This window comes from Tamandua tetradactyla, chromosome 19 (assembly GCF_023851605.1).
Source record: "Tamandua tetradactyla isolate mTamTet1 chromosome 19, mTamTet1.pri, whole genome shotgun sequence".
In the NCBI taxonomy this organism is placed as follows: domain Eukaryota; kingdom Metazoa; phylum Chordata; class Mammalia; order Pilosa; family Myrmecophagidae; genus Tamandua; species Tamandua tetradactyla.
This window is the reverse complement of record NC_135345.1, coordinates 22,367,218-22,377,232: the sequence shown is the minus strand read 5'-3', so window position 1 is coordinate 22,377,232 and position 10,015 is coordinate 22,367,218. Positions and strand designations below refer to the sequence as shown.

General features: G+C 43.5%; 1 protein-coding gene across 1 annotated transcript in view; it reads left to right on the top strand.

Moving 5' to 3' along the window:
* The first annotated feature begins 3,610 nt into the window (after positions 1 to 3,610).
* The window catches only part of ADGRA3 (adhesion G protein-coupled receptor A3), a 155,457-nt gene continuing 149,052 nt past the window's right edge, over positions 3,611 to 10,015 (top strand). Inside the window, exon 1 of the mRNA XM_077136508.1 lies at positions 3,611 to 3,846. Within this exon, the coding sequence (XP_076992623.1) occupies positions 3,611 to 3,846 (236 nt within the window). The remainder of the gene's footprint in view (positions 3,847 to 10,015) is intronic.

Genomic DNA, 10,015 nt, shown 5'->3' with positions numbered 1-10,015 from the left:
CAAAATTCTCATATACCCTTCTCCCTCCATTATTAACACCTTATATTAATGTAGTAGCTTTGTTACAATTGATGAAAGAATATTATTACAGTTTTACTATCCACTATAGTTCATAGTTTACATTAGGGATCACCGTTTGTATTGTACAGTCCTATGATTTAAAAAAATAATAATTAAAATTACAATTAAAATTGCCACATATTGGACAACAAAGACTTGATTCTTCTTGGCCAGAATTCGTCATATGGCTATCCAAAGGAGTTAGGAGAGTGATTAGTTTTTTTTCAGTTGCATGGTAAGCGGGGGTTGAGAGAGAAAAGGTTTGGAAATGGCTGTTTGGCAACAATCGGAAGTGTGTGCCATAAAAGCAATTAAGACAAGCCTTCACAGAGCTAATATCATAGTGGGAGAAGCTGACACCATAACACTGTAAATAAATACATAAAATGGGAAGGTATTTTCAGGTTCTGAACAAACAGTGAAGTAGAGTAATATAGCTGGGAGTTATTGAAGGTGGATGGGGGTTGATTTGGGGGGGGGGGCGGTGGTTAGGAAAGGCTTCCGGGTTGGTAGAGAAGAAAGTCATGTAAAGAAATCATTATAATAAACAAAGTGGTAAGTATCTATATAAATACACACACACACACACCCATGCATGATTAATACAGAGCTAATAGTTCATTAAGAGAAAAACAAAGCATCTTTCAGTGATTCTCTGGTATCCACTACAAGCCTTACATAACACAGCAAGACAGGATTCGCAGCACAGAAGCATTGGAATGTTGTCCATCTACTGTCCTTAAAGCAACAGCTGATAAAATATAGCTTTACTAGACTATCCACATGTACATGAATGTGGTTGGCAAATAATTTGATTTCTCAGTTTCTGTAGGATGTTCTAAAGTGGGACAATCACAAACACAGTGAGAACTTTGAAAGGACCTATTAAGTCTTACATCTTCAAATGGTATGATGAGGCCTTAGGGGGGATGAGAGGTAGATAGACTTGTCTAGCAAGAGGCTGCCAGGGCCGGTGTAGGGTAATCCACGACAAGATTTTGGTATGACTGAGGGTAAGAGATGGTGAGTTACAGATAGTGTCATCCTCTGAGGTCTTTCTAAGCGTGGAAAAGACTACCTGTCAGAATGACGGTAACAGAGGGTTTGCCTATTGCATTCAAGGAAAGTAAGCATTGAAAAATACTTCTAAAACCTTTCCAGCTTTAATATTCTACCATTTGGTGATCTTTAATGACCTTTATTTTCAAAGATCGTACGAGTGACTTTTATGCAAGATGCCTAAAATGAACCATTTAACACTTCTCTATTTCTCCTAGGATTCGTGGTACTGTTTACGTTATCTCTTTTCCTGATAATGTTGTGCTTTATATAATGCTCTTAACTACAGTGAAGTAAAAAGATAGGTACTTACGGCCAAAAAAAATTCAAAATAGACACATATATTTATTCTAACCATAGGCTTCCAAATGCTTACCTGTTATCAGTTCACATGATTTGCGGCTATGACTCAGAATGCTAACATGGTTATTACAAACTTCCATATTGATATACTCCGTGTTTTTTATCTTTTTAAAGAAAACAGATGATGATGATAATGATGATGATTTTGTTAGGAAATGATAATCCTTTTCATTAATGTAATAGAAATGTGAACAATTTCACCAACCTTAACAAAGAAGCACCAGTTTGTCTTCTAAACCTATTTATAGATTTAAAGATACTTAAGGGTGGTGTCATGTCCCACTTTTCCTATCATAAAGTCCAGACCTGAGTAATTCAACTAGGCACATGGGGCAACTTAAATTTAAATTAATTAAAATTAAGTAACACCAAAAAAATCAGCTCCTACCTCACACTAGCTAGATTTCAAGTATTATATAGCCACAAGAAGTCACCGTATTGGTATACTGGATAGTGCAGATCTGGAACATTCTATCAGACAGCACTGGAAACGGATATACACGGTTGAATCTCAATATTGGTCAAATGAAGTGCCAGTCAAATTTTATGCAATAGTGTATGGAAATGGAAGCCATCAATTCCTGAGATCTGATCTCACAAACTTCATAGGCCAGTACCCTACTGCCCTTAGACCCACCCAAGAAAAATCTTGGTTTGAACCCCTCTCAGGCTCTTCTCCTGATTTTCCTGGTGACAAATCTTCAGGTCCAAAGGAATCTGTTCACCCAAAGTCTCCCCCACTTCCTACTTCTAGATCATGTGCAAAGGACCCAGGGCCCTGGAATTCCTTGGCAGAATGTTCCCTAGGTCATTTTAAAGTCTGGATTGTCACTACTCTCTCCTACCTACCGCGTTGCAGGGTGGACCACCAAGGTATCTGAGAACTCTGTATACAAACCTGGCCTTCCAGTTTGTTATTACAGCTTATGTCTCAAGATGGAAGACTAGAACACAGTTTATTCAATTTGTTAGCTTGATTTATTACTTGTAGTATTTAGACATACGGTATGTGAGCCCTGGACTTGCAAATGTTAAGTGTGGGGCTGGAGGCCTTAAGATACGAATAATCAATTAAGTTGTGTTTTCCTAGCTAGTTGACTCACTATAAGCTCTTACATCTGAGGTTATCTCTGAATGTCAGGGAACATTTCTTTCAAAAGGCTGCGGTTCTGCTAGCCCCCGAAGCATCCCATTGCAGGGACTATGGCTGGAACAGCTGAAGGCCAGGAACAGCCTGGGGGAGTACGCGTTCCGGAGAAGAACCTGTTTCCTACCTCTAGGGTACTTGGGACAAATGAGAGCAGCTTGTGTCAAGAAAAGGCTTGAAATCCCGTAGGGGCAGTGAGATGGGAAGGCGTAGTCCTTTCAAGGCAGTTCGCTTTGGCCACTTTCCCCTTGGGTGGTTGGTCAAGGAAATTCAGTCCTTCTTTTCTCCCCACTTCCATTCCCCTGACCAGGCTCCTAGGGAGGAAGAGAGCAAGCCCCCAATGGTGCACTGGGTGGCTTTGTCTGGAGAGCCGCGGCGCCGAAGTGGGTGAACTTATCTCAGAGTAAACACCGCGGCCAAAGTTTGGACTAGAACTTTCTTCCGATTCTCCCCCCACCCCCACCCCGCCTAGTTACCGTCCTCCTGTGGGCGCCGACTGCACCTACACCTGGCGCCCGCGGGGTCAGGGGCGGGCGGGCGGCACAGGTCCCGGGAGCGCGCGTCGCCTTTCTCCAGCCGCGGGCGGCGGGAAGCGAGGGGAGAAGACTGGAGTTGGAGGAGCAAAGGAAGGAGGGGAAGGGGCGGGGGCGGCCGGCGGCGGGTGGGGAGGAGCCGCCGCAGGCAGCGGCCAGGGGAGGAGGCGGTGGCGGCGGTGAAGCTGGAGGAGGAGGCGGTGCTCCCGCCGGGTTTTAGAGCGGCGCTGGGACCCGCGCGGCCGTGACCCCGCGGCTCCCTGGAGGCCGAGCGCAGCCGCCGCGCACAAAGGAGCATGTCGGCACCGAGGAGGGCCCGTCCTCCGGCCGCCATGAGGCTCCGGGTGCCGCCGGGCCCGCGCCGCGCCCCCGCCCGCCGGGGCGCCGGGGCGGCCCGCTAGGCCCGCACGCCCGCAGCTCGGCCCGCAGGCCCCTGCCTGCCGGCAGTATGGAGAGGTCCGGGAGCCGGCGGGGCGGTGCGCCGCTGCTGCTGTCGCTCGCGCTCCTCGCGCTGCTTGGAGGCGGTGGCGGCGCCGCGGCTCTGCCCCCGGGTTGCAAGCACGACGGGCGTCCCCGAGGGGCCGGCAGGGCGGCGGGTGCCGCGGAGGGTAAGGTGGTGTGCAGCAGCCTGGAGCTCGCGCAGGTCCTGCCCCCGGACTCGCTGCCCAACCGCACAGTCACCCTGTGAGTAGCCCCGGGGGGCGCGAGCGCCGTCTTCTCCCTCCTGGCTTTTTCTCTTAGCGCCCGCAGCTCTAGGCGCAGTTTTGGAGAGGGGGTCCTGCCTGCACCCACGAGCCTTTGTGTGAGGGAATTTCGGGCAGGGGGGGTCGTGCTGGTGGAAGCCCTCGGTTTGCTCGGCTTGAACGCATTTCGCGGCAAGGCAAGCGAATTTGGCCCCGTTAGTTTGCGAAGTAGAAGTTTTCTTCTGCAACTTCTGTCTTCGCGCGGTGCCACGTGAGGATGCGAGTAAACAAGGAATCAGCAGAGTTAAAATCTCATTCATCCTGGCCTTGGGCGTCCGGGAAACACTGTGCGCCTTCAGCTTCCGTGCACACTGAGTTGCACAAGCGATAGCAGAGTTTGCAGAATATCAGAACAACGGCTAGACATCCAAGGACTTTGAATGGCCGTGTGTATGATCCCCACACCCCGAGACTATTCATTCCTTTGCCCTTTCTTTCCCCCTTGTCTTTTTGCTATCTTAGTTTTAATACATTTAAAGAGTACCTTTTAAAATTCAGTTGCTATTAAGGACTAGAAACATTTGAGATGAAGTCCTGCTCCATCCAGTCCAGTTTTATTTGTGCGAATTTCTTAATTGAAGGCTGGGGGTTTGTTGAGTCTTCCAACTCGAGGAACTTTTGATTTTCTGATCGAGTTTCAACCTGGAAGGAAAAGCTTTGGTCTCCTAACTCAGCTCTTATTTTCTGGGTGTAGTTTTGCCGATTCTAGCTGAACAGTTGGGTCCGAGTGCCTCTTGATTTTATTTTCTCAACGATGAATTGGTTTGGAAATTTTGCAGTAGCAGTGTTTCTAATGGCTATTTTGTAGAGCTGAAATGTGAGTCCCCTAGGTCTGAGTTCCTCCATGTTGTTTTGGTTGGTTTCCTAAAAAAGAATCAAGGCTGCCACCATACAGACAAGAAGGCAAGGACATCAGCATGACCTATGAAACAACATAAAATACAGTTTTAAATTTAATCCAAATTAAATAAGAGGATACCCACAAGACTGAAATGTCATTAACACCTTTGCAGATTTTTCATTTGCATTTGTTTTTGTTAAGAAATGTTTAACACAGGACAGCTGTGGGATTACTTTTCTTCTGTCTGTTTATTGAGACATGAAGTTGGGTAAAATAATTGTTGTTTTCCTTGACTCCTTTACCAACACTTTACCATTTGCTGGTGGCAGCAGTTGTAGTTTCTTTTAGCCATATTCTTTGAAGTGGAGATTTGGGTATGGGATTGAGGTTTAATTATAGGTTTGAGCCAGGTCAGCAAAACCCCAATAGTGGAAATGCCTCTTGATACTCTATGCACATTAGTCTACGTACAGTGATGCTATAAATATTTTGATTCTGGTTAGTGGCAATTAAGTTGATTTAGGTTGACATCCCCTTTTTCCTGAAATGTCAACAATGCCAGCTGGTTAGATCAACTACCTGTAAATAGCCAATTTTGCTTTGCAGGAAAAAACATGTCATTTTTTAGAAAAATTGCTTTTAGGCACATTATCAGTTAAAATATTTTACTGAATTTTTCATGAGCTACTTTACCAAAATATAAGTGCCATAAAAATCTCATCATTTTAATCCTTTTTTATGTGTGCGTACACCCAAAAGCTCTACAGGTGAAAATAAAATTAGTAACATTTACTTCGTGAATGGGAAGAAATTGTAATTTAAGATCGCATAAAGCTGCTCTTCTGAATGAAGTTGGCTCAAGGTGTATCAGCTCTGATAAAGGGTCCAGCCCACTCATTTTACTAGGGAAGAAATCAGAGGGTCCTTGTGGATAAGTGACTTGCCCAAGTTTTCATAGTGAATTAGCTAATCCTTGTCCCAGACTCCTCTTCTGCAGTTTAGATGCTTTGTTTTACACCCGGCCTTAACTTTCTTCTTAGTTCAGCAGTTTTTGTTGAGGGACTCCTGGGTGGCAGACAGCATATTGAGGTTTGGAATATAAGGAAGGAAGTTAAAGTTACTTGTGGAGAAAGATTCAGGAGTGAAGAGAATGTAGAGGATGCAACCAAGGGGCTTTGGGTATGGTTGGTGAGATAGAAGATCTGAGATGGACTTCCTGAGCCCATTTGGGAATGATGAAAACAAAATTGAGAAGATGGCGAGGGGGGAAAGTGAGGAAATGAGGCAGTGGAAGGTGAAGGGACCCCAGCATGAGCACCCACTTGGAGAAGACAACGTCTCATCAGGATGCTGGGAAGTTGGCATTGCTGGGATGTGGAGGGCAGAGTTCAGTGCCTGGAATGGTCAGAAGGGAGGCTGTAGGCTCTCTGGTTTAAGGTTTTATTCCTTAAGTGTGGGCAAATGTCTTTATCTGAGTTGTTATGTGGCTGCAGTGTGGAATTGATAGAATGGATAGGGATTGGGAAGATAGCAAGGAAAGGATAGGATTTTTTTTTTAATGAAAAATAAGGTTATTTTATTTAGGGGGTGACTGGACTTCAATACATCCCAAAGTTCAGACCGTTCAAAAGTCTTAGTGAGCAACAGTGATTGACATGGATTGAGAGAGATCTGACGGGGATCCTTGCTCCCTGTGTCTCTTGGAGCCTTTTTATTAAAGGGTTAAATTGTACTTACTGTTTAACACATAAATTGAATCACAGTTTGCCTGTGTGATGTTTTTATTGGAAATGTAAGTTATTTCCTATATTCCTATTTTGCATGTGAAATGTGACTCAGTATTTTAAGTTTTAGTGTTTTTGAGGATTTCAGTGATAGAAGATCTTACAAACTTGGCCCTGCTTTTCCAAATGTTACTGTTTTCCTGATGGTCCTACCTGGTGATTCTGGACGTAGGTTTTTGCTTCTGCTTTTGTTTTTAAAGATTTGCCAGATAGTTTGGGGGCAAACTCTAGATTTTTCTCAGAGAGTTAAACAAATTGAAGCAGTGCATTCGTCCTGGATTCTACTTTATAAAACATTATGTTTATTATCAAATAACTACTTGGATGTCTCCACTGTGCCTAGTTCAGTACCAGAGTCAAGAAAATGAATTCTTGTGTTGTGCAGAAACTTAACCCTAGGGTTGGGGAGAAAGGATTTGCAAAATAGGAAGCGGTCATTTAGGGAACAATTACAGAATGTCTGTAATTAAGTAGTAAGTCCCATACTGTGGACTATTTAAATGCTTTAGGAAGCCTGAATATGGGAGAGATCTTGTGGTTTTGGAGTTCTTTGAAGATTTTTTTTTTTTATTTTCTTAGAGATATCAGGCCTTGAGCATAGCCTGAAGAAATGGAGGATTGGGTGAGGGTAGGTGAAAGAGCATTTCTGCATTAACAGGACCAGGTGACTGGCCCAAGTGAAGTGGCCAGATAAGTTGGAAGAACCAGTGTTTTTCCTAGGGAGAAACAAAGGGTTTGGGAGCCTTTGATTTATAGTATTTTAAACATGGGCTTGGTCAAGGGCAATTAGGGCAAGGATTGTACAGATGGGAAGAAAAGGTGGTCCAAGGCAGAACTGGGACACAGAAACAGTGGAGGAGCTGGAATAGGAGACCTAGAAGGGGCTTAACGTTAGTGAAGTTGGGGGAACAACAGGGAGAGTCTGATCACAGAAGTCCTGAGAAGAAAGTTTCCAGGCAGGAATGGCTGCCCCTGTAGAGAGCTTCTGATAGATCAGGTGCAATAAGACCAAGGAATTGACCACAGGATTTGACAACCTGGAGTTTGTGGTGCTCTCAGTGAGCAGCATCTGTGGACCAGAGAGTACGGGAGCCAGGTTGGGGTGGCTGGAAAGGAAGACCAGGAGATGGTGGTAAGAGCACTTAGACTTGGCATGAAGGGGGTGAAGAATGTGTTGTCAAACAAGGTTTCTTATCAAGATAGGGTATAATAGTACACACCTCAACACAGTTAAGAACAGGTCAAGAGAGAGAGAAATGGATGATGGAAGACAGGAAGGGGATATATGGAAGGTGAGAGGGCATGGGGCATTTGACTTTGGATTGCAGCACTCATTATTCGGTGGCATTCATGGGTACCTGACAATCAGGAGGCCAGTGGGAGTGGGGTGGGAAGGTGAGGGAGGCCCTGCCCCATTGCTTCTATTTTCTGAGACAGGAGCAGGGTGAAGGAGGAAGTGGGGAGGAGACATGGGCAGAGGACGTGTGAAGTGGTCCTTAGGGAAAGTGGGAAAGTCACCATGCTGGGGATTGCAGAAAACTGACCTGGGTAGAGTCCTGTCCTTGTGATCAAATCCAAAAGGAAAGTTGGTCAGCCCCCTTGTGTTTTCTCCAGCAAAAAATTTAGTGGAGAGGTGTGAATATTAAATTCAGCCTGTTTACTTCTTTGCCAGATAAGTAGAACAGAGGGAGAGAGGGACAACGTGAATTTTTTTGTTGTTTCATTTCCGTTTTATTTTTTTCCAGAGATTAGTTTTTCTCTAGCCTTTGAGGACTCACCTCCTTACAAGGGCCCTGGCAGAGGTCGCAGGGCAGCACCCATTGGTCTAAATTGGGCTCGAGGTGTTTGCTCCTTCCTGGCTTCACAAGATTGTTAGCCATCCACCTTGCTGAGAATGGCCCACCTCACACAGTGATGTGGAGTAATGTAGTTCCATATACAGTTTAAGAGGTATCTTGGTTCATACAGCAGCTGCATGTGGCCATGGCCCTTTTTGGCAGATCTCTGTTCCTTTTCTTTTTCATCTTGGAGGTGAGCACCTGAGAGAGCCGAAGTGATTTTAATAAATAGACCAGTGAGGTACTTTGGTCTGAATTCCTTCCAGGGAGCTGCTGGGTCCAAGGTGAAGTTACAATCTTATGTTTCAGTATTCAGCACCAATTAGCTTTTTCTTTCCATGGACACTGGTAGAGGCACTGTTATGCTCTAGGTATAGTGCTGAGTGTTAGGGACTCAGGGATAAAATAAGAAAGCGTGATTCTTTCATTCCAGGATTGGTCTAGTATACAGATTTTCTGCTTTGACCAAAATGTTCCTCTCACTGTCCCCTGAGCAGAGTTTGTACTTTGCTTTTTTGGCTAAAAGATTTATCACCTCCTGGAATCTCTGCTCTGGTAAGTTCTGGTAACTTCTGGTTCTTCCCCAATCCAGCTCAGCTGCTATGAACTCTTTACTCACTGTGCTGTGAACTCTTTACTCACTGTTCACTGATTTCTTCTTTCTCTGATCCCCAGTAGTACTTATGTGTGCTCGTATGTCACTTTATTTTATTTTTTTTTTTATCTTTTTTATTTTTTTATTAATTAAAAAAAGAATTAACAAAACAATTAGAAATCATTCCAATCTACATGTACAATCAGTAATTCTTAATAACATCACATAGTTGCATATTCATCATTTCTTAGTACATTTGCATCGATTTAGAAAAAGAAATAAAAAGACAACAGAATAAGAATTAAAACAATAATAGAAAGAAAAACAAAAACAAAAACAAAAACAAAAACAAAAAAACAAAAAACCTGTACCTCACATGCAGCTTCATTCAGTGTTTTAACATAATTGCATTACAATTGGGTAGTATTGTGCTGTCCATTTCTGAGTTTTTATATCCAGTCCCGTTGTACAGTCTGTATCCCTTCAGCTCCAATTATCCCTTCTCTCTTTTTTTTTTCAATTAACGGAAAAAAAGAAATTAACCCAACATTTAGAGATCATACCATTTTACATATGCAATCATTAATTCTTAACATCATCGCATAGATGCATGATCATCATTTCTTAGTACATATGCATTGGTTTAGAAGAACTAGCAACATAACCGAAAAAGATATAGAATGTTAATATAGAGAAAAAAATAAAAGTAATAATAGTAAAATCAAGACAAAACAAAACAAAACAAAACAAAAACCTATAGCTCAGATGCAGCTTCATTCAGTGTTTTAACATGATTACTTTACAATTAGGTATTATTGTGCTGTCCATTTTTGAGTTTTTGTATCTAGTCCTGTCACACCGTCTGTATCCCTTCAACTCCAATTGGCCATTATCTTACCCTGTTTCTACCTCCTGCTGGACTCTGTTATCAAGGACATATTCCAAATTTATTCTCGAATGTCTGTTCACATCAGTGGGACCATACAGTATTTGTCCTTTAGTTTTTGGCTAGACTCACTCAGCATAATGTTCTCTAGCGTATGTCACTTTAT